Below are 23,920 nucleotides of genomic sequence, written 5' to 3' on the forward strand. Positions count from 1 at the left end.
GGGCGGCCCGCCAGGAAGTCCAGTACCCCATCGTACAGGGTGGGGTTGAGACCCAGGTCCTCAAGCTTAATGATGAGGGTACTATGGTGTTGAATGCTCAGCTATAGTCAATGAACAGCATTCTTACATAGGTATTCCTCTTGTCCTGATGGGATAGGGCAGTGTGCAGTGTGATGCCAATTGCATCGTCTGTTGACCTATAGGGGCGGTAAGCAAATTGAAGTGGGTCTAGGGTGACAGGTAAGGTGGAGGTGATATGATGCTTGACTAGTCTCTCAAAGCACTTCATGATGACAGAAGTGAGTGCTGCGGGGCGATAGTCATTTAGTTCAGTTACCTTTGCATTCTTGGGTACAGGAACAATGGTGGCTATCTTGAAGCATGTGGAGACAGCTGACTGGGATAGGGAGAAATTGAATATGTCCGCTGTAACACTTTTAAATGTCTTACTCACGTTTGCCACGGAGAAGGAGAGCCCACAGTCCTTGGTAGCGGGTCACATTGGTGGCACTGTATTATCCTCGAAGCGGGCAAAGAAGGTGTTTAGTTTGTCTGGAAGCAAGACGTCGGTGTCCGCGACGTGGCCGTGACGTGGCTAGCAGCTTCATTAAATAGTACCCGAAAAACACCAGTCTCAACGTCAACAGTGAAGAGGCGACTCCGGGATGCTGTCCTTCTAGGCAGAGTTCCTCTGTCCAGTGTCTCTGATATTTTGCCCATCTTAATATTACATTTTTATTGGCCAGTCTGAGATATGGCTTTTGCTTTGCATCTCTGCCTAGAAGGCCAGCCAAAAACAAGGAAATTTCTAAGTGACCCCAAACCTTTTGAACGGTAGTGTACATCAACCAGTCTCGCTAAAGACTAACTGTCCAAACAGACTTTAAGCAATAACCACCAAACTTCTCCCAGTCTGCTTTGTGAAATCACCATCTTCTGAATGGTAACACTATCTGGAATATTGACATCAAAGTCAACATCACAAAATCAGGAAATTATTGCTTCCAACGGCATATTCATCCATTACATCACATTCACACATAGATGGCAATAGAGTTCAAATCAAATTGTATCGGTCACATACACGTGTTCAGCAGATGTTATTGTGGGGGGGGTAGCGAAATGCTTGTTAGTTAGAAGCCAGTTGTGAGGTCCAGGCAGGATGTAACCCCTGTAACAACATCAACTCTTGCACCACATCCATCGTTATGACACACTAATGCTCTTGTATCCATCATATCTTCCACAATAGTACCATTTAATCAAAACAAATCCAATTGTATTTGTCGCCAGCGACGATTACAACAGGTGTAGACCTTTACAGTGAAATGCTTACTTAAAAGCTCTTAACCAACAATGCAGTTTTAAGAAAAACTACGTGTTAAGTAAAAAAAATAAGAAATAAAAGTAACAAATAATTCAAGAGCATTAGCATCTGTATGTGTGCTTTCCCATAAACTACTAGGTGCATTAAAGTCACCAGACCATATCTCCCTAGAGACAAATCCTCCTGATATTTCGTCAAACATCGCTACAGATCGTTGACGACATGGGTTGTAAAAAAAAATGTTGTAACTTAAAACCTGTTAAGGCTAGGGGGTGCTGTTGTCACTATTTATGGTAATCGTGTAATTTTTGAAACGGCTTCCTACAAAATTCTTGATCGTACAATATGCATATTATTATTATTATTATTGGATAGAAAACAGTCTATAGTTTCTATAGGAGTTGAAATTTTGTCTCTAAGTGGAACAGAACTCATTCTACAGCAATTTCCCTGACATGGAGTCAGATTTCAGAAATTTTGGCCTCTGTTCTGGAGTCAGTTTTAAGGCCACTGTTATTCCTATGAGTATATGGACACTGCTTACGTCTTCCCCTGGATGCCTTTACGTGATGACGATTTGAATGGTGTCGATTGCACAGTCACAGGCACTATAAATGAAAAAACCCTGTATGTAGGAGCTCTTTTCTTGGTGCGTCATGCGCGCGGAGGATACCGACCCACTGTTTTTCCAAGCACTAGTGAAGCCAGTTATATTTCTCCGGTCATATTTCTACTCGTTATAGGAGTTAAAAACATCACAAGGTAGTTAATTTAAAGCGTTTTATAGCAATTTATATCCGTTTAGTGCGATTTTGGGACATTTATTTCTGAGACGCTGTGAATCTCTGGGCACGCTTCCAGTTCATGCCGAACGCAGTTGGCATTTCCACATGGCAAGAGGACAGCTTTCCACCAAAAGACGATTATACCCAAGAAAGGATGCTTCGCCCAAGATTCTGATGGAAGAACAGCTCAAAGTAGGAACAATTTATTATGATAAATCGTGTTTCTGTCGAAAAATGTTAGTGGCTTAGGACGCCATTTTTTTTGACTTAGCTTCGCTTGGCGCAAACTGTATTGAAAAGTAAGGATAATTTAAAAAATGTAATTCCGCGATTGTATTAAGAATTAAATTGTCTATCAATCGCTGTCCACCCTATATTTTTTAGTCACGTTTATGAGTATTTATGTATACGACTAGATCACTGTCTAATATGGCGCACGAACATTTTCTCACCAGCTGGGCTACTTTTCTCATTGTCTAACCATGATTTTGGTGGCTAAATATGCACATTTTCGAACAAACTGTATATGTATGTTGTAATGTGATGTTACAGGAGTGTCATCTGAAGAATTCTGAGAAGGTTAGTGAAAAAATTAATATATTTTGGCGATGTTTACGTTATCGCTCTCTTTGGCTAGAATCAATGCTGGGGTAATGTTTGCACATGTGCTATGCTAATATAACGATTTATTGTGTTTTCGCTGTAAGACACTTAGAAAATCTGAAATATTGTCTGTATTCACAGGATCTGTGTCTTTCGATTAGTGTATGCTGTGTATTTTTACGAAATGTTTGATGATTAGTAGTTAGGTAAACACGTTGCTCATTGTAATTATTCTAGTCCATTTGTGACGGTGGGTGCAATTGTAACCTATGCCATCTACCTGAAATATGCACATTTTTCTAACAAAACCTATCCTATACCATAAATATGTTATCAGACTGTCATCTGATGAGTTTTTTTCTTGGTTAGGGGCTATCAATATCTTAGTTTAGCCGAATTGGTGATAGCTACTGTTGTTGGTGGACAAAGTAAAGATGGTGGATTATGCTAATGTGTTTTTAGCTAATAGATTTACATCTTTACATATTGTGTCTTCCCTGTAAAACATTTTAAAAATCGGACATGTTGGCTGGATTCACAAGATCTGTGTCTTTCATTAGCTGTATTGGACTTTAATGTGTGAAAGTTAAATATTTAAAAAAAATATTTTTTTTGAATTTCGCGGCTCTGCCTTTTCAGTGGGGGTGGGGGGGGTGTGCCGCTAGCGGCACCCCAGTCCTAGACAGGTTAATTAATATTACTAGGTGCATTAAAGTCACCAGACCATATCTCCCTAGAGACCAATCCTCCTGATATTTCATCAAACATCGCTACAGATCGTTGACGACATGGGTTGTAAAAAAAAATGTTGTAACTTAATTAATATTACTAGGTGCATTAAAGTCACCAGACCATATCTCCCTAGAGACCAATCCTCCTGATATTTTGTCAAACATCGCTACAGATCGTTGACGACATGGGTTGTAAAAAAAAATGTTGTAACTTAATATTACAACCTGCACTGTAGATTTTCCACCATCACACATTGTTTTTCAGATGGGACAGTTATATGTCGATATACAAGACCTTCCCTTAGGAACGTAGCAGACCCGCCACCCTGTCCAGTTGATATATCAGATAGGACAGTTATATGTCGATATACAAGACCTTCCCTTAGGAACGTAGCAGACCCGCCACCCTGTCCAGTTGATATATCAGACGAGACAGTTATATGTCGATATACAAGACCTTCCCTTAGGAACGTAGCAGACCCACCACCCTGTCCAGTTGATATATCAGATAGGACAGTTATATGTCGATATACAAGACCTTCCCTCAGGAACGTAGCAGACCCGCCACCCTGTCCAGTTGATATATCAGATTTGACAGTTATATGTCGATATACAAGACCTTCCCTTAGGAACGTAGCAAACCCGCCACCCTGTCCAGTTGATATATCAGATGGGAACAGTTATATGTCGATATACAAGACCTTCCCTCAGGAACGTAGCAGACCCGCCACCCTGTCCAGTTGATATATCAGATTTGACAGTTATATGTCGATATACAAGACCTTCCCTCAGGAACGTAGCAGACCCGCCACCCTGTCCAGTTGATATATCAGATTTGACAGTTATATGTCGATATACAAGACCTTCCCTCAGGAACGTAGCAGACCCGCCACCCTGTCCAGTTGATATATCAGATGGGACAGTTATATGTCGATATACAAGACCTTCCCTTAGGAACAGTTGATATATCAGATCTGATTAAACAATAACCAGGAACAATGCAATCAAGATGTGGTCTAAGCCATGTTTCTCGAACACATTTCACATCAGGTTTGATCTCTAAATCTATTACACATTTCTTTAAACTCCTGAACAGTTAGCAAAAAGGCTTCTGGCATTCCACTGAAGGATAACAAAAACCATAACTCTACTTATCGTCATACTGAGACATTCCATCATTAGTATTATTAGGAGTCAACATATCAACAATCCCGGCGACAGTAACATTCCATCATTAGTATTATTAGGAGTCAACACATCAACAATCCCGGCGACAGTAACATTCCATCATTGGTATTATTAGGAGTCAACATATCAACAATCCCGGCGACAGTAACATTCCATCATTGGTATTATTAGGAGTCAACACATCAACAATCCCGACGACAGTAACATTCCATCATTGGTATTATTAGGAGTCAACATATCAACGATCCCGGCGACAGTAACATTCCATCATTGGTATTATTAGGAGTCAACATATCAACGATCCCGGCGACAGTAACATTCCATCATTGGTATTATTAGGAGTCAACATATCAACGATCACGACAACAGTAACATCTGTTACTTCTAAAAACTCTGTTGCTGCTTCCACAATGAACTTGGCAGTTCTTCTTTCCACAAACGCAGTCAGGTTGATGACCTTTGACCTAGGCTTCATTAAAAAGGTTATCAAGTCAATCTGATTAACTATTAAGGTGATTTTTTTTTTTTAAACGACACATTTGTGTGAGAAGAAGATTTCTGAACAGGTCTGGTATCAGTGTCTGGAGCCATCATTGACAACATGTCCTGCAGTAGCTCTACTTATACCAGGACTGACCCTGTCGTCTCCATCATTCTGCCTAGCCGCTTCCATCGCACGCCGACAGCGTCATGGCGTTTTGGTCCACCAGAATGACATTCCTTTCCAATGGAACGCTGCGTTTGCCTTGCAGCACTGCGTTGCAGAGGCAGTTGCAGTGTGCGTTCGGTGTGGTTTGGGTTAGTCATAACGTTAGCAGTGTGGTTAGATTTAGGTTTTAAATCTGATTTTAAGAAGAGAATTGTAGCAATATGCATGGTTTTTTACTTTACGGCTGTGGTAACGGCCCATGCTATCTGGGATCCCTGGGACGTCCGTACCGCACTACAACATTGAAGTCGACATTTAAAATGGTAGTGGTTAGGTTTAGGGTTTAGGTTAGGGACATCCCAAGGATCCCAGATAGCACAAACCCTGTGGTAAATAGTGACGAGGACTCCTCCTGCGGATCTGGTTGAAAATGCATAACATGGCACGGCTACGTCACCTACGGCTACATCCACCCACACTCATCATCATCATCATCATCGCAGCCAACCTGATAACAAATATGTTAAACCAATGACAGTTTGTGGGTGAACTTTTATTAGTCACAGAAGACATTGATAACACATTGCAAAAAGGATAATGGCAGATCTGTTGCTAGAGACTGGGTTAGGATTAGGCCGAAACATTTTATATAGTTTATTAGTAATAAACATTTAGGGTTAGGATTAGGCCTAAACATTTATATAGTTTATTAATAATAAACACTTAGGGTTAGGATTAGGCCTAAACATTTATATAGTTTATTAGTAATAAACATTTAAGGTTAGGGTTTGAAATCAACATTTATACCGTTGTGTCATGCATAAGAACAGCCCTTAGCCGTGGTATATTGGCCATATACCACACCCCCTCGGGCCTTATTGCTTAATTATAGACCTGTTCAATAGCACTACTTCAAAATAACACATTTCAAAACAGCTAATTTCACATTTAGGCAAAAAGGGTTTTCTACTAACACAGATCTGATTCCAGATCTATTGAAGACTGCCCTCACAGATCACTGTCAAATCACCACAAAGCTCCAGCACAGAGATCGATGTCCTGATTGGTCAGTTATTAATAACTCAACCGTTAAATAAATAAAGGAATCATTCAATACAGCCAATCAGTGGGTTCAGGAAGTGGTCTTACAGCCAATGAATGAGCTGGAGGAGCAGCACAGCCACCGTGGCACTCCCAGCAGCCTGACAGGAAGCTCCTGAGGAGGGGAACAGACGTCGAACAACACCTTAAAAATCAGTTTCTAACACACACACACACACACACACACAGACAGACAGACAGACAGACACACACACAGACAGACAGACAGACAGACAGACAGACAGACAGACAGAGACAGACAGACACAAACAAACACACCTCTAGCAGCAGGGCCATGTAGGACCTCCACCTCCACTGTGTGATTGGCTTTTCCGATACGGTTCAAAGCCATGAGGGTGTAATCCCCAGCATCCTCTCTGCTCAGGTGTGTGGGCGGGGTCAGCACCTGTCCGTCTCTCAGCCAGGTGACCGATGGGAGGGGATTGCCTCTGACATCACACGTTAGCCCCTCCCCCGCTCGCACCTGCAGCTTGGCAGAACAGGAGAACTCAGGAGCGACTGGGGAGGAGAGAAAGGATACGAAACTTCATCATCATCATCATCATGACCTCATAATTACATTCCCATCATTTGATCCCCGTCATCTTTACAACCATCATAACCACAGTACTGATCTGTACAGATAGACATTACCAATCAAGTCACGACTAACCAGATGGACTCACAGTGCACGTTGATGTTGAGGTGGTCTGATTCCATTACAGGAGGAGGTTGGGGTCCCTCTGGTCCCAGATCCAACATGGCTGAACACCACAACTGGGCCCCGTCATCAACACTAGTGGGGGAGAACTGCAGGGAAAAGCTCTCATTCACCGGTTCCCTAATGCCATTGTTCCGTTGTTGAATGTCATTGTTCAGTGGTTGTGTGTATAACACTGTCTGTTCACCATTGGTAGAGACTTTGAAGAAGGTCACTCTGAGGTGCTCAATAGGAGCGATGTTCTGGACAACACAATGCAGAGAGTACTGATGCCCCTCAACCACGGGACCAGAGTGGCTTAAATATCTGATGGAGACTCTGTCTGGAAGCTCTGTGGAGGAAGGGAAACACACACCATTGAAAAGAACAGAGTGTGTTTCTGGTCAGTGTGTCACTAACAGGTTTCTGGTCAGTTACTAACATGTTTCTGGTCAGTTACTAACAGGTTTCTGGTCAGTTACTAACAGGTTTCTGGTCAGTTACTAACAGGTTTCTGGTCAGTTACTAACAGGTTTCTGGTCAGTTACTAACAGGTTTCTGGTCAGTGTGTCACTAACAGGTTTCTGGTCAGTTACTAACAGGTTTCTGGTCAGTGTGTCACTAACAGGTTTCTGGTCAGTTACTAACAGGTTTCTGGTCAGTGTGTCACTAACAGGTTTCTGGTCAGTGTGTCACTAACAGGTTTCTGGTCAGTTACTAACAGGTTTCTGGTCAGTTACTAACAGGTTTCTGGTCTGTTACTAACAGGTTTCTGGTCAGTTACTAACAGGTTTCTGGTCAGTTACTAACAGGTTTCTGGTCAGTTACTAACAGGTTTCTGGTCAGTGTGTCACTAACAGGTTTCTGGTCAGTGTGTTACTAACAGGTTTCTGGTCAGTTACTAACAGGTTTCTGGTCAGTTACTAACAGGTTTCTGGTCAGTGTGTCACTAACAGGTTTCTGGTCAGTTACTAACAGGTTTCTGGTCAGTGTGTTACTAACAGGTTTCTGGTCAGTTACTAACAGGTTTCTGGTCAGTTACTAACAGGTTTCTGGTCAGTGTGTCTCTAACAGGTTTCTGGTCAGTGTGTTACTAACAGGTTTCTGGTCAGTTACTAACAGGTTTCTGGTCAGTTACTAACAGGTTTCTGGTCAGTGTGTCACTAACAGGTTTCTGGTCAGTGTGTTACTAACAGGTTTCTGGTCAGTTACTAACAGGTTTCTGGTCAGTTACTAACAGGTTTCTGGTCAGTGTGTCACTAACAGGTTTCTGGTCAGTGTGTCACTAACAGGTTTCTGGTCAGTGTGTTACTAACAGGTTTCTGGTCAGTTACTAACAGGTTTCTGGTCAGTTACTAACAGGTTTCTGGTCAGTGTGTCACTAACAGGTTTCTGGTCAGTGTGTTACTAACAGGTTTCTGGTCAGTGTGTCACTAACAGGTTTCTGGTCAGTTACTAACAGGTTTCTGGTCAGTTACTAACAGGTTTCTGGTCAGTTACTAACAGGTTTCTGGTCAGTTACTAACAGGTTTCTGGTCAGTGTGTCACTAACAGGTTTCTGGTCAGTGTGTTACTAACAGGTTTCTGGTCAGTTACTAACAGGTTTCTGGTCAGTTACTAACAGGTTTCTGGTCAGTTACTAACAGGTTTTTGGTCAGTTACTAACAGGTTTCTGGTCAGTGTGTCACTAACAGGTTTCTGGTCAGTTACTAACAGGTTTCTGGTCAGTTACTAACAGGTTTCTGGTCAGTTACTAACAGGTTTCTGGTCAGTTACTAACCGGTTTCTGGTAAGTTGCTAACCGGTTTCTGGTCAGTTACTAACAGGTTTCTGGTCAGTTACTAACAGGTTTCTGGTCAGTTACTAACCGGTTTCTGGTCAGTTACTAACAGGTTTCTGGTCAGTTACTAACCGGTTTCTGGTCAGCTACTAACAGGTTTCTGGTCAGTTACTAACAGGTTTCTGGTCAGTTACTAACAGGTTTCTGGTCAGTTACTAACAGGTTTCTGGTCAGTGTATTACAAACAGGTTTCTGGTCAGTTACTAACGGGTTTCTGGTCAGTTACTAACAGGTTTCTGGTCAGTGTGTCACTAACAGGTTTCTGGTCATTTACTAACAGGTTTCTGGTCAGTTACTAACAGGTTTCTGGTCAGTTACTAACAGGTTTCTGGTCAGTTACTAACAGGTTTCTGGTCAGTTATTAACCGGTTTCTGGTCAGTTACTAACAGGTTTCTGGTCAGTTACTAACAGGTTTCTGGTCAGTTATTAACCGGTTTCTGGTCAGTTACTAACAGGTTTCTGGTCAGTTATTAACCGGTTTCTAGTCAGTTACTAACCGGTTTCTGGTCAGTTACTAACAGGGTTTTGGTCAGTTATTAACAGGTTTCTGGTCAGTGTGTCACTAAAAGGTTTCTGGTCAGTTACTAACAGGTTTCTGGTCAGTGTGTCACTAACCGGTTTCTGGTCAGTTACTAACAGGTTTCTGGTCAGTTATTAACAGGTTTCTGGTCAGTGTGTCACTAACAGGTTTCTGGTCAGTTACTAACAGGTTTCTGGTCAGTTACTAACAGGTTTCTGGTCAGTTACTAACAGGTTTCTGGTCAGTTACTAACAGGTTTCTGGTCAGTTACTAACAGGTTTCTGGTCAGTTACTAACAGGTTTCTGGTCAGTTACTAACAGGTTTCTGGTCAGTTACTAACAGGTTTCTGGTCAGTTACTAACAGGTTTCTGGTCAGTTACTAACAGGTTTCTGGTCAGTTACTAACAGGTTTCTGGTCAGTTACTAACAGGTTTCTGGTCAGTTACTAACAGGTTTCTGGTCAGTGTGTTACAAACAGGTTTCTGGTCAGTTACTAACGGGTTTCTGGTCAGTTACTAACAGGTTTCTGGTCAGTGTGTCACTAACAGGTTTCTGGTCATTTACTAACAGGTTTCTGGTCAGTTACTAACAGGTTTCTGGTCAGTTACTAACAGGTTTCTGGTCAGTTATTAACCGGTTTCTGGTCAGTTACTAACAGGTTTCTGGTCAGTTACTAACAGGTTTCTGGTCAGTTATTAACCGGTTTCTGGTCAGTTACTAACCGGTTTCTGGTCAGTTATTAACCGGTTTCTNCTAACCTGTTTCTGGTCAGTTACTAACAGGTTTTTGGTCAGTTATTAACAGGTTTCTGGTCAGTGTGTCACTAACAGGTTTCTGGTCAGTTACTAACAGGTTTCTGGTCAGTGTGTCACTAACCGGTTTCTGGTCAGTTACTAACAGGTTTCTGGTCAGTTATTAACAGGTTTCTGGTCAGTGTGTCACTAACAGGTTTCTGGTCAGTTACTAACAGGTTTCTGGTCAGTTACTAACAGGTTTCTGGTCAGTTACTAACAGGTTTCTGGTCAGTGTGTCACTAACAGGTTTCTGCACAGACAAAAGATACTGGGAGACACGAGAGAGTCAGAGAGCAAACATAAGAGGGAAGTTACTCACTGTAAACAGTAACATTCAGCACTCTGGCACACTGGCCTCCCTCCTCAGACATCTCAAAGCATTGAGGCTTTATATTCCAGTCAGTCAGGCTGTCTACTCTCCAAGTCAGCTCTTTTACCCCAGGGCTAAAGACCTGAGATTCTCCCTGGCTCGACTCCCAGCCCATAAAGGTGACCGTATCAGAGGTGCAGTTGGCCGAAGCAGGGGCTCCATACTTCACCACCAGCCCAGCAGGACTGACCACCAGGGAACAGGACTCACACACGCCTGGAGGGAGAAACGGACCGGGGAGGGGAGAGATATTATGTCTGTGAGTGGAGAGCCTGGAAGTATCAGGAAACCAACTTCTTAACAATTACGCAAATAGGAAACTCCGTCTTGGTCCGAGGGTGACACTGATTTTGAAGTCAGGGCTTCCTCATCAAAACAGCATAAGTCCGACTGACCTCTGCTACAGAAGCATGACTACACACTTTTAGAGAGAGAGAGAGCGAGAGAGAGAGAGAGAAGGAGGAGAGGTGAGGAGGAGGGTGCTGGTGGAACAGGAAGAAAGGGAGGTGACCTCACCATTGTCATTGACAGAGAATGCTGACAACGCCAACATCCAAACACAGCAACAGCACACGCATGCACACGCATGCACACACACACACACACTTCATTTCCAAAAATGAGGAGAGGAAAGGAGTTCCTGACAGGAAGGAAGGAGTCCCTGACCTAGCCAATCGCCTCTCTGTGACCATTTATCAGCCAATTACCTCATTCCTCTCTATGAACATTGATTGTTCAGTGGTCCTCTGGGATATTATGATCTCATTTACTTTTACTGACATAGGCAATACATGTACAGTCATGATAGCACTGTGTGTGTGTGTGTGTGTGTGTGTGTGTGTGTGTGTGTGTGTGTGTGTGTGTGTGTGTGTGTGTGTGTGTGTGTGTGTGTGTGTGTATTTGTTCAACCGCCATCTCTATCTCGCTCAACCTCAATCTCAGTGTAATATAATCCTAAACATACATGACATCAGCAATCTGAAATCAAGTTTCAAAGTTTATTCGCCCCGTGCAAAGCATACAACAGCTGTAAAACAGCATACAACAGCTGTATAACAGCATACAACAGCTGTAAAACACTATACAACAGCTGTAAAACACCATACAACAGCTGTAAAACAGTACAGTGAAATTCTTACTTTGATAACTCTTTCTCATCAATGCAGTGATAATAATAATGATGATAATACTAATGATAATGATAATAATAGAAAATAGAATTTAAAAAAATACAAGAAGTATGATATATGATTTTTTTTTTAACAATAGTTTCCTGGTGATCTAATTGTCACTGTTCTAAAGACTAAATCTCTTTCATGATCTACTGCTCTGTATCACGCCTCTCTCCCTCATTTTCTCTCACACACACACACACACACACACACACACACACACACACACACACACACACACACACACACACACACACACACACACACTCACCTGGCTTCAGAAGGAGGAGGAGGAGGAGGAGGAGGAGGAGAGTGTGTGTGTGCATGCTGTGTATGTTTCTTCACTGAGAGATCAGTAGCTCCCCTCAAGAGTTCTCTTAGTAACTGAGACGAAGATGGCTGATCTCCTCCGATGTGTGTCCAAAGAGTTCTCTTAGTAACTGAGACGAAGATAGCTGATCTCCTCCGATGTGTGTGTGTCCAGCTCATTGTCCCTTTTCTTTAGTCTTTTGGGTTTGTCCTGTGACCAACCTGGGTGTTCCTACTGTTCTGACTACGACCGCGTTCCTAAAATGGCACCCTATTCCCTATATAGTGCACTACTTTTAACCAGAGTCCTATGGCCAATGGCACCCTATTCCCTATATAGTGCACTACTTAGGGCGCAGGGTGCCATTCAGGACGAAGACCTGTGAGAGGAAGGAAGGGAGGATAGAGTGCTAGTCTAAACACAATGTGGCTTAAGAAGGGGTGGGCAGTACACACACCATTTACAGCACACAGTACATACACACTAAAGTATCAGATACTATGTCTGCTAATGAGTTGAATAGTAGGAGAAGGCTACACACATACACACTAAAGTATCAGATACTATGTCTGCTAATGAGTTGAATAGTAGGAGAAGGCTACACACATACACACTAAAGTATCAGATACTATGTCTGCTAATGAGTTGAATAGTAGGAGAAGGCTACACACATACACACTAAAGTATCAAATACTATGTGTTGATATGTGCTGCTTTGCGTGATGTATTGTTGTCTCTACCTTCTTGCCCTTTGTGCTGTTGTCTGTGCCCAACAATGTTTGTACCCTGTTTTGTGCTGCTACTATGTTGTGTTGCTACCATGTTGTTGTCATGTCTTGCTGCTATGCTATGCTGTCGTCTTAGGTCTCTCTTTAGGTAGCGTTGTGTTGTCTTTTGTCGTGATGTGTGATGTGTGTTTTTGTCCTATATTTTTATGTCATTTATTTTTATTTTTAATCTCATCCCCCATCCCCGCAGGAGGCCTTTTGCCTTTTGGTAGGCCATCATTGTAAATAAGAATTTGTTCTTAACTGACTTGCCTAGTTAAATAAAGGTTAAATAAATAATATATGTATATATATATATATATTATATATATATAATATATATATATATATATAATATATATATAATATATATATATATATATATATATATATATATATATATATATATATATATATATAATATATGTCTGCTAGTGTGTTGAATAGTAGGCGATTCCAAAATAATAGGAGAAGGCTAAACACAGATCTGATCATAAGTGGAGAAATACATGTTTGATAACCAGTATACGATTATAATTGTGCATATATTTCCAATCGTTTATTTCGCCTTCATTACCCATTTACACACGTTTTACAGGACAGGACTCTTATGTTGAAGGACCCCCCCCCCATGACGTCACCCGGAAGTTATTGCTAGCTGGCGTCAAGTAGTTTTCCACCGATATTCTCATCCAATCAAGCAATTATTTCAGGTAGCTAAGACAGTCGTTTAAATGTGATTTACATTTTAATTTGGACCTTTAATGGGTTATTTAAATAACGCATGTCTCAGACAAACTCTTGAGCCTTTTAGAGGGCGTGTTATCCTAGCTTGTAAGCTAGCTAACGTTACACTAGCCATTGTCTTGGGTTGGAAAGTGACTGCAGCTAAATAGGTTGGTATCTTTCTAGCCAGCTAACACTTTGCATTGTGTTTTGTCCGTAATATAGTATTTAGCTATTGCTGTTGGCTACGAAAAGTTATGCACTCGTATGTTGCTCTGGATAAGAGTATCTGCTAAATTACTCAAATGTAAAATGGCTAGCTTGCTTTGTTTACTACCACTTCAGCGTACACACGTTTGCATTGCACCCCTTTCCCAAATGTGGTATATAACCTGTTTGTTTGTGAAACTCACCTTTTTATACCGCCTCTGGTTCTACTGACCCACCTCTAGTCCACCATGTCTGAACTGAGTTCTGGCTGTGGCGTTCCAGTCCAGAGAAGCTCACAGCCTGGTCCAGAGACTGTGTCAGTGAAGCTGGAGGACTGCGTCTCAGTGAAGCTGGAGGACTGCAGTCAAACACTGGAACTCAATGTGATTGTCAAAAAGGAGGAGAAGGGACATGTTAAAGAAGAAGAGAGCGAAATCAAAGAAGATAAGGAAGAGGGGGAGAAGAGAGAGGTCCAAGTAGAAGAGGAGAGAAATGCTGATATGGCTCCTCCAGGTCAGTTAGGTTGGATGTGGGGTATGGAGAGATGTCAATGACAAAATAATACATTTGACCTAAAATTTCCCAAGTGATTCCATACATTGAAACTAGTTGGGTGGAGTTAGCCGTCTCCCCCTCTCTCTCCCTGCAGCCTAGAACTGGAAAGCTACATAAAAGGGTCACGTGACATGGAAAAACAGATAACAATCATTTGATAATTTAACGTTTTTGTACCCATATTTTTGGCACTAGACTACCTACGTTAATTTTTAAAAAACTGTTACCGGGCTACCTTCAGACGAGTCTTGTGGGCGTCCTAGAACAAAACAAGTGTGTAGCCCCAAGCTGTTCGGACACTACAGACAGAAGTTGGGCAGATCGGCGGTACTGACTTCAGGCGAGTTCCGTGACGCTTGTGAACTATCGTGTTCGTGAGAGTCTCATCATTCCATAGTGGTCATAGTAATTTTTAGGTCAAACCGTTCCAACATTTTCGCGAGAAAGACCAATTTTCGGCATGTCTCGTGGTCTGACAAACACCACTGTAGCTTGCCCACCTTCCACCGCAGAAGCAGAAGGCTGCCATTGGCTGATGCAGTAGATTGAGACGCAGCCCATACAACAACAGAAAAACAGCAATCTCTGTCTTAAATAGATGGATTTTGATGGGGATTGTTTTGTCTTATGCAAGGGGGTTAAAGAGTATATGCATTGATTTTAATCTGACTCAATTGATCCTAAATGTGAAAAACCCTGTTAACTCCTCATTGATTTATAAACTTCTGACTAATAACATCCATAAATATTTGTCTAGTGGAGTATTTGCATATGATCTCAGTGTTCATTGTCCCGTAGTATGTTTTTCGAGATGCCAAACGGCCAAAATCTTCGTTTAATTCAAAAGATGCATTTTAAAATGTTTTCTCAAGGGATTTTACATGACATGTTCAACTCTGATTTAGCCACTGACCATGTTTACATATAAACACCCATATCCCGTTATTATTCAGGATACTCAGCTATTCTGTTTTTGAGTATAAACACCCATATCCCGTTTTACAATAACCTGAAAAAAGCTTGTATCCCGGGTTATGAGAAACCCGGATAAGATGCCAGGGTTGAGTTGATCTAAGACAGGATACTGTGGCATGTAAACATCTCCTCCCGTACACTGTAGTTTTTGCGGTCTGTGCTCAGTTTCACATATCATGGGTGTTGTGTGATGCCGTTTTCATCTGATTTTCAAACAAATCACTTCAAAGAGTAGGCAGTTAGATCCACCATAATAATTACCCTATAATTTAGAGACACAGACACACACACAGCTGGTGGTTACTAGTAGGCTAAGAGTAGGCTACCTGCGCAGTTAGATCCACCATAATAATTACCCTATAATTTAGAGACACAGACACACACACAGCTGGTGGTTACTAGTAGGCTAAGAGTAGGCTACCTGCGCAGTTAGATCCACCATAATAATTACCCTATAATTTAGCCAGCCATAATTCATTTACTACTGGCTACTTTCACCCCTAATTTAGACAAGTTTCTGCTTATAATTTCTGACATTTGTTAGGCCATATTATAATTTCTGACATTTGGTAGTCCATTTGTTTTGTCAACTATAGTTTGATACATGCAGCTTCTCTTCTGTCATAACTTGTTGCCCCAGAAAACTAAATAAAGTAATGCTCACCAGAATAATGTCTTACATCGTTAGAATGAATGCATTAGTAATCTAGTTAACACCAGTAAAGTTGTCTGTTTCGTTTAGGGACCGGGGATGAAACGCCATAACTTCAAAACAGTGGAAAGATTGGTCATATGCAAAATGTCCAAATGTCATCCGTTTTACCAGTTTTAAGGAAATTAAAAGCTGAGAAAACGACGAAAGACTTCAGTGATGAGATCCTGAGGCCCATTGTCGTGCCATTTATCCACCGCCATCACCTCATGTTTCAGCATGATAATAAACGGCCCCATGTCGCAAGGATCTGTACACAATTCCTGGAAGCTGAAAATGTTCCAGTTCTTCCATGGCCCGCATACTCATTGAGCATGTTTGGGATGCTCTGGATCGACGTGTACGACAGCGTGTAATGGTTGGAATGGAATAAATGGAACGTTATCAAACATATGGAAACCGTTCCCTTTATTCCATTCCAGCCATTACAATGAGCCTGTCCTCCTATAGCTCCTCCCACCAGCCTCCACTGGTCAGAGTTTGCCCCACGAGAGCGCACATGCACAGTTGTTACCCATCTCTGCTGTTGTTGCAGTCGGCCACATAAAATAATCGCAATCGTTTTAGGTGGGAAAGTACAAATTTCCTGACTCAAAACCATTGGTTTTGGTTTAAAAAACTTGCTGATTTGGCCATACGCTTTCAATAAATCAAAGAATCTGTCCACAATTCGCAGATTTCACAATCACTCTTTGACAACAGAGCAGAGTTAGTCGTACAGAAAGACGAGTAACGTGACCCTTTTAGCAGCTTTCCAGTTCTAGACTGCAGGGAGAGAGAGGGGGAGAACTCCACCTAACTAGTTTCAATGTATGGAATCACTTGGGGAAATGTGGTATTTTAGGTAAACTTCCCCTATAAACTCATACATTCTGATAGGCACTGTCATTTAATTGGGGAGATGCCTTTGTATCATTTGGTGTTTTAATCACACCTGAATTCTAAATAATCAATGCATTTTTATTTTTTTACTTTTCTGATTGTAATCCTATATTACTTGCACATTCATCTTCTATCACTCCAGTGTTTAATTGCTAAATTGTAATTATTTCGCCACTATGGCCTACTTATTGCCTTACCTCCTTTATCTTACCTCATTTGCACACACTGTATATAGACTTTTTTTCTAATGTGTTTTTGACTGTGTGTTTGTTTATTCCTTGTGTAACTCTGTGTTGTTGTTTGTGTCGCACTGCTTTGCTTTATCTTGGCCAGGTCGCAATTGTAAATGAGAACTTGTTCTCAACTAGCCTACCTGGTTAAATAAAGGTGAAATCATTTTTTTAAAATCTGTTAATATATTCTCACAGGAGAGAGCTCCAACTCAGGCTCACTCAGCGAGCCCAGTACCACAGTAGCAGGAAACCAGCAACAACACAGAGGGAGGAACTCAAGAGAGAAACGTCACCACTGCATGGACTGCTTCACTAGTTTCTATGAGCCAGAGGAGTTGAGAAGACACACTTGTAAAGACCGCAGCCACGGTGTAACGTGTTCTCCCAAACGGAAAAAGACTTCCAGCTCCTTCTCACCAATCCTCCCACCAGTCCTCCCACAATTTTCTTTCATCATCGTGTCAGCTAATGGGGATCCTAGTAAACATAAAGATATATGTGATGAGAGCTTGAACCAGGCCAGAAAACCAACATCAATCAGTAACCATGTGGATTTTCTCCTTACTAACCGTTACACTTTGTCGCAGGAGGAGAAACTCCAGATAAAAAGTCTCGGTCCCCACCAGCCACCTGATGTAGAAATAACACTTCCCCAACACAGAACAAAGGGAAAGGACCCGACCCGTTCATTCAACCCCTCGTGGTTCCATAAGAAATCGTGGCTGACGGCTAGCGTCTCCAAAAAAGCGCTGTACTGCTTCCCGTGCCTTTTATTCGGCAAAGAGGGAACTTGGTCGACGGTGGGTTTCAAGGACCTGAAGCACCTCTCCGAAAGGATTTCGAAACACGAGAGTTGTTGTACTCATCTGGAAAACGGCATGAAACTGGGATTTCTAGGGAAGACTAACGCCGCTGGTCAGCTGGTCAGCGTAAACCCAAGCTCCATTGAGATACACAACAGACAAACCGAGGAGAACAGGTACGTGCTGGGTAGAATGGTCAAATGCTACGTGCTGTGTGGGAGACATATGGCTGCCACGTGGTGGCGGAGTGGCCGGGTCGAGCCGGACTCTCTAAACACATCCATGTTTAAGTGCATCTTTGAGACGATGTGCGAGGGAGACTCGAGACTCCAGAGGCATTACGATGCTCACGGCTTCTTTAAGCACCCAAGAGGCTATGTACAAAACAAACTGTTTGACTTTATGCACGAGGTGTACAAAGAGGCAATTACCAAGGAGGTGTGGGCGGCTAGCTTCGTAGCGGTGCAGGTGGACGGCATGCCGTGGACAGGGGAGGTCTCCTCCAGGGTGACATTACCCCTAGCTACAGATCTAGGATCAGCGTCTCCACTCCCAACCTTGACCATAAGTGTGGAAAACGCCATACTGGCCCAAGATCAGCTTCTTGGGCTAACAATCTACTCCTGTACGCCACAGCAGGTCTCTGTCGTGCTACGGTACATGCTTCCAGACAATACCGTCACCGAGAGGTTTTGGGAGTTTGTGGACCTAAAGGATAAAACGGCAGCCGGTCTCACCAACGCAGTCAAGGACTCGCTGGAACCACTGAAACTGGAGCACAAGCTGATCGCTCAGACGTACGACGGGGTCTCGGCGGCAGCAGTGGACGGGGCCGACGTACGCGACCTGGAAACTCACCTGAAACGCACCTATCCCAACGCTAACTTTGTGCACTGCTACGCTCACCCGCTACGTGTCACACTCCAGCAGATCTGCTCGGCGACAGCGACCCAACTCAAAGTGTTTTTTGCGGATTTGTCTTTGTTCGAGACCTTCTTCCAAGATCAGCCAAAGAGAGCTACAGCTGCAGGGTGGAACTGTGAGCGAGAAACAGTCAGTGTGGTTTGGGAGAATCGCGTTGCTCTTCAGAAGTGTGTGGAAGATATTAGGACACAGCCGATGTGGGACCAGGACTCTATCAGAGAGGCTTATGGCCTGTCAGCCAAACTCAGGGACCCCACGTTCCTACAACTACTGGAATTATTCTATTTGGTCATGCAAGAGGTGGATGTTCTCACTGTCAATATACACAAAAGGGACATTGTCGTGGCGGACATCGAACAGGCAGTTGATAGTTTCGAAAAGTACGTTCAGGCCCAACAGGGGAGAGCTGAGGCCACAGCACACGTAGGTCCCATGTCGGACAACGACAAAAGAGACACAAAGACAACAGCAGCGGTCATGAGAAAGGCATGTGACATCATCGTCACACATGTGCATCACAGGTTTTCTCAAAGTAGTGACCATTTAATCGCAGCCAAACTGGTGAATCCCACGCTCTTCTCTAAGTTCGTAGGCTGTTTCCCGTGCTCAGCCCTACAGTGTGCTGCCAAGCTATGGCCGGTGGTTAACACTGGGAAGCTGAAAGATGAATTGACCTCTCTGTACCAACACACGGAGCTCCACAGGGGTACAACAGCTCTGTCTTTACTGAAAACAATCAGCGAGCTCAACCTCCAGGATGTTTTGTCAGAGACGGTCTCTCTTCTCAAAATCATCATCACCACTCCCATGCAGACCGCCGAGTCTGATAGAAGGTTCCCCACTCTGAAAAGAATCCAGGTGTTGCCGTGTTCTCGGAACACCTCGGGATCCGCGGTCGCTTGGCAACAGAACAATGGCAGGCTAAATGCACTGTCCGTGCTCTCTGTCGAGAAGGACTTCATTCAAGGACTCAGGTCAGACTTTCACGACAAGGTCGTCGATAAGTTTGTCCAAAATAAAACCTGCCCTGGAGCCTTCCTGTTTAAATGAGCAGTACAGCATCTGAGGAAAATCTGAGAAGGCTTGGGCTGTGTCTGTATATAGTATATACTGGGGGCTGAGTCTATATATAGTATATACTGGGGCTGAGTGTCCCAAATGGCGCCCTATTCCCTCTGTTGTGCACTACATTTGACCATGGGCCCTATTCTGTAGTGCACTACATTTGACCATGGGCCCTATTCTGTAGTGCACTACATTTGACCATGGGCCCTATTCTGTAGTGCACTACATTTGACCATGGGTCCTATTTTGTAGTGCACTACATTTGACCATGGGCCCTATTTTGTAGTGCACTACATTTGTCCATGGGCCCTATTTTGTAGTGCACTACATTTGACCATGGGCCCTATTCTGTAGTGCACTACATTTGTCCATGGGCCCTATTTTGTAGTGCACTACATTTGACCATGGGCCCTATTCTGTAGTGCACTACATTTGACCATGCACCCTATTCTGTAGTGCACTACATTTGTCCATGGGCCCTATGGGCTATTCTATTGAATACAAAATAAGTCCATAGACTCCAGTAGAATTCAGTTGTAAATATTTTTTTTGAATACATAATTCAAATCAGTAGAAGGGCTGGTTTGTATTGACATTAGAGGTCTTCACGGGTCCAGATATCAGCCAAGTTGCTAACTAATAGGTCTTCATATGTTGGCTAGGCCTTCTATAAGTCAATAATTTCACCTGATTAGCGTAAAATATATATGCTATAGACTATGCAGAGCCGTTGGTCCATTCGGATCTATCAGCTGTAGTTACATAGACCCGAGATCCGATGACAATCAAACAGGAACCACCCTGACCCAAGGGACAAGTTAGAATTTCCACCCCGAACGGGCCCAGGTCTCGGGTATATTCAGGTATATGAAGACCTCTAATTGACATCCAAAGTCAACCATATGAGTGTATTGTTATGTCATGTGATCTGCTTGTAAAGTGTGTAAGATGTTGTCAACTATCCTTCAACTGAATTATAAATACAAACAGTTCCAACTGTCTGTGTGGCTCCTCTTCCTCATTGAAAGTGTATTATGTTGGTAGATTGTCTTTATCGATGACAAGTCAGTATAGTAACATTATGATAATAAAGGATAACAGATGCTATACACTGTTGTAATAATATAACATCACACTGCAGATATAAATATAATGTAATAATAGCTGTTTTGTTTTGGTTGAAAAAATCTACACTGAACAAAAATATAAAACACAACATGTAAAGTGTTGGTCCCATGTTTCATGAGCTGAAATAAAATTAAAATTAAATTTCCCAATAAGTACTAAAGCTTATTTCTCAAAAATGTTGCGCACAAATGTGTTTACATCCTGTTAGTGAACATTTCTCCTTTGCCAAGATAAATCATCCACCTGACAGGTGTGGCATATCAAGCTTATTAAACAGCATTATCATTACACAGGTGCACCTTGTGCTGGGGAGAATAAAAGGCCACTAAAATGTGCAGTTCTGTCAGACAACACAATGCCACAGATGTCTCAAATTTTGAGAGATTGTGCAATTGGCATACTGACTACAGGAATGTCCACCAGAGGTGTTGCCAGAGAATCGAATGTTAAATTCTCTACCATAATCCGCCTCAATGTCATTTTATAGAACTTGGCAGTACATCCAACTGGCCTCATAACCGCAGACCACATGTATGGCGTTGTGTGGAATAGCTAATGTCAGCGTTGGGAACAGAGTGCCACATGGTGGGGGTGGGGTTATGGTATGGGTAGGCATAAGCTACGGACAACGAATACAATTGCATTTTATCGATGGCAATTTGAATGCACAGAAATGCTGCGACGAGATCCTGAGGCCCATTTATTTTAAGGTATCTGTGACCAACAGATGCATATCTGTATTCCCAGTCATGTGAAATCCATAGATTAGGACCTAATGAATTCATTTTAATTGACTGATTTTCTCATAAGAACTGTAACTCAGTAAAATCGTTTGTCGTTGCATATTTTTTTTGTTTTGCCTGACTTCTTTCCGTCAGACGTATCAAGCGCATGAAGCGAGACGGTGGATGGCGTTTGGAAGAGCGAGACGGTGGATGGCGGTTGGAAGAGCGAGACGGTGGATGGCGGTTGGAAGAGCGAGACGGTGGATGGCGTTTGGAAGAGCGAGACGGTGGATGGCGGTTGGAAGAGCGAGACGGTGGATGGCGTTTGGAAGAGCGAGACGGTGGATGGCGGTTGGAAGAGCGAGACGGTGGATGGCGTTTGGAAGAGCGAGATGGTGGATGGCGGTTGGAAGAGCGAGACGGTGGATGGCGTTTGGAAGAGCGAGACGGTGGATGGCGGTTGGAAGAGCGAGACGGTGGATGGCGGTTGGAAGAGCGTGCTTGTTAGAAATGGAAAAGCATCGCAGTAGCTTTTGATAAAGAAGAACATCGAGACGAAGCAGCTGCTTTATAAGGGGGATGCACTGTTTAGCGTTACATCCCGAGGGGTTCGTGCTGATTGTACGGAGATTGTGACAGCCGGTTAAATGGTGTCCCTTGAGAAGGCAAGAACAAGCTGTATGTCAGGAGAAGTGCACTATTATCATAAGGAGACGTATACTTGGAATACGGAGGAGGAATAGAGGGGGAAAAAGAGGTCTAAGAAGCTTTATTTAACTAGGCAAGTCAGTTAAGAACAAATTCTTATTTACAATGATGGCCTACCGGGTTGGCCTACCCTTGTTCAGGGGCCTACCCAGTGGCAGAATGATAGATTTTTACCTTGTTAGCTCGGGCATTCAATCCAGCAACCTTTCGGTTACTGGCCCGACGCTCTAACCACTAGGCTACCTGCTGCCTCCGGCAGGGAGATGGTTTGTTAAAGAAGAATGATAGAAAGTGTAAGCAGAGTGAGCTGAAGACCGGAGGAGAAATGGAAGTGAATGAGGGCGTAGTATCAGAGGTGGTAGGTGTGGTGAAGTTCTCGGAGCCCGAGGCACCGAGGGTCAGGATAACGATGAGTCTGTGATAGTAGGAGTGAAGTTTTTGGAAGAAGTGGACTCTTGCCTTTTGGCTGATCCATTTGTGGTTTCAGGGTGGGTGAAAACAGAGTTGGGTGCTGTGGAATAGGTGAGGGTAACCAAAAGTGGTCTTGTGATAATTGTTTGTGTTTGTGCTGGTCAGAAGGAGAAGGCGCTCCGTGTTAAATGAATGGGGGCAGGAAATGTGAATTGTTTTTGCTCTCAAGAAAAGAATGCCATTGAAAGGAGTGATTACTGGGGTATCAGTAAATGTAAAAGTGGACTAATTGAAGGGAAGATTCCGGGTGTTTGTGATGCTTGTCGTTTGGCGACGCAGACAGCGTGGTGTGAGTGGTGAAACAGAAGTTGTCTGTTCTTTTGAGTTTGGATGTTGATTCTTTGCCCGACAAAGTGATGTTAGGATATATAAGTTATCCTGTACAAGCTTTTGTGCTGAATACAATACATTGTTACAGGTGTCAAGCTTATGGGCATGTGGCAGCAGTGTGTAGGAGGGAGGTTCCTAGGTGTGAGAAGTGCATGAGACAAAGGAATGTGTAGCTTTGGGGAAAGTAGTGGTATGTGTTTATTGTAGGGGTGCCCATGGGGCTGGGGATCAGAAATGTCCGGTGAGAGAGAGGCAGGTTGAGGTTTCCAGGGTTAGATTGGTGCAGCAGTTGTTGTGTGCTGAGGTAGTGAAGAAAGTAGAGGAAGATGGGTCAAGGGGAGGGATCCTGAGAGGAGTGGTGTAAGTAATAGATCTATACCAGTACAGAGGGATAGGCCAACAAGTGATATGTTTCAGTAAGATTGGATTTTTAGCATTTATAGCAATGGTTATCAACTGTACTGCAGGGATGGAACGTAAATCACAGAAAATTGAAGTTTTGGTGGCTTAGCTGCAGAGGTATTTGGGTGGTGTGACACTTGACATCAGAAGAGTTACAGGGTGTGTTAAGTGGTGGTGTCCCATCCTTTCAGGTTGTTGACCTGAGGTAGGAG

At 43.0% G+C, this 23,920-nt stretch overlaps 2 protein-coding genes across 2 annotated transcripts; one reads left to right on the forward strand and one right to left on the reverse strand.

Annotated features, from left to right (window-relative positions):
- Nucleotides 1–5,815: 5,815 nt before the first annotated feature.
- Nucleotides 5,816–14,106, reverse strand: LOC129843498 (vascular cell adhesion protein 1-like). Its single transcript, XM_055912251.1, has 6 exons — nt 13,999–14,106; nt 12,054–12,471; nt 10,560–10,826; nt 7,071–7,436; nt 6,664–6,903; nt 5,816–6,499 (listed from the first exon to the last, which is right to left on the reverse strand). The coding sequence occupies exons 2-6, from the start codon at nt 12,106–12,108 to the stop codon at nt 6,429–6,431; spliced, it is 999 nt and encodes a 332-aa protein (XP_055768226.1). The 5' UTR covers nt 12,109–12,471; nt 13,999–14,106; the 3' UTR covers nt 5,816–6,428.
- Nucleotides 14,044–20,945, forward strand: LOC129843478 (uncharacterized). The gene is made up of 2 exons (XM_055912211.1): nt 14,044–14,308; nt 17,348–20,945. Exons 1-2 carry the CDS (start codon nt 14,044–14,046, stop codon nt 19,927–19,929), a joined length of 2,847 nt encoding a protein of 948 aa, XP_055768186.1. The 3' UTR covers nt 19,930–20,945.
- Nucleotides 20,946–23,920: the final 2,975 nt, after the last annotated feature.

The sequence above is a fragment of the Salvelinus fontinalis genome, unplaced genomic scaffold (assembly GCF_029448725.1).
Source record: "Salvelinus fontinalis isolate EN_2023a unplaced genomic scaffold, ASM2944872v1 scaffold_0144, whole genome shotgun sequence".
In the NCBI taxonomy this organism is placed as follows: Eukaryota; Metazoa; Chordata; class Actinopteri; order Salmoniformes; family Salmonidae; genus Salvelinus; species Salvelinus fontinalis.

Bases quoted from the DNA above. Each gene is read 5' to 3' on its own strand.
- LOC129843478 (XM_055912211.1), top strand. From the start codon at position 14,044: ATGTCTGAACTGAGTTCTGGCTGTGGCGTTCCAGTCCAGAGAAGCTCA. The intron at 14,309-17,347 runs GTCAGTTAGGTT...ATATTCTCACAG, and splicing joins TGCTGATATGGCTCCTCCAG to GAGAGAGCTCCAACTCAGGC.
- LOC129843498 (XM_055912251.1), bottom strand. From the start codon at position 12,108: ATGCACACACACACTCTCCTCCTCCTCCTCCTCCTCCTCCTCCTTCTG. The intron at 7,437-10,559 runs GTGAGTAACTTC...CTTCCTCCACAG, and splicing joins GCTGAATGTTACTGTTTACA to AGCTTCCAGACAGAGTCTCC. The intron at 6,904-7,070 runs GTGAGTCCATCT...TCTCCTCCCCAG, and splicing joins CCTCAACATCAACGTGCACT to TCGCTCCTGAGTTCTCCTGT.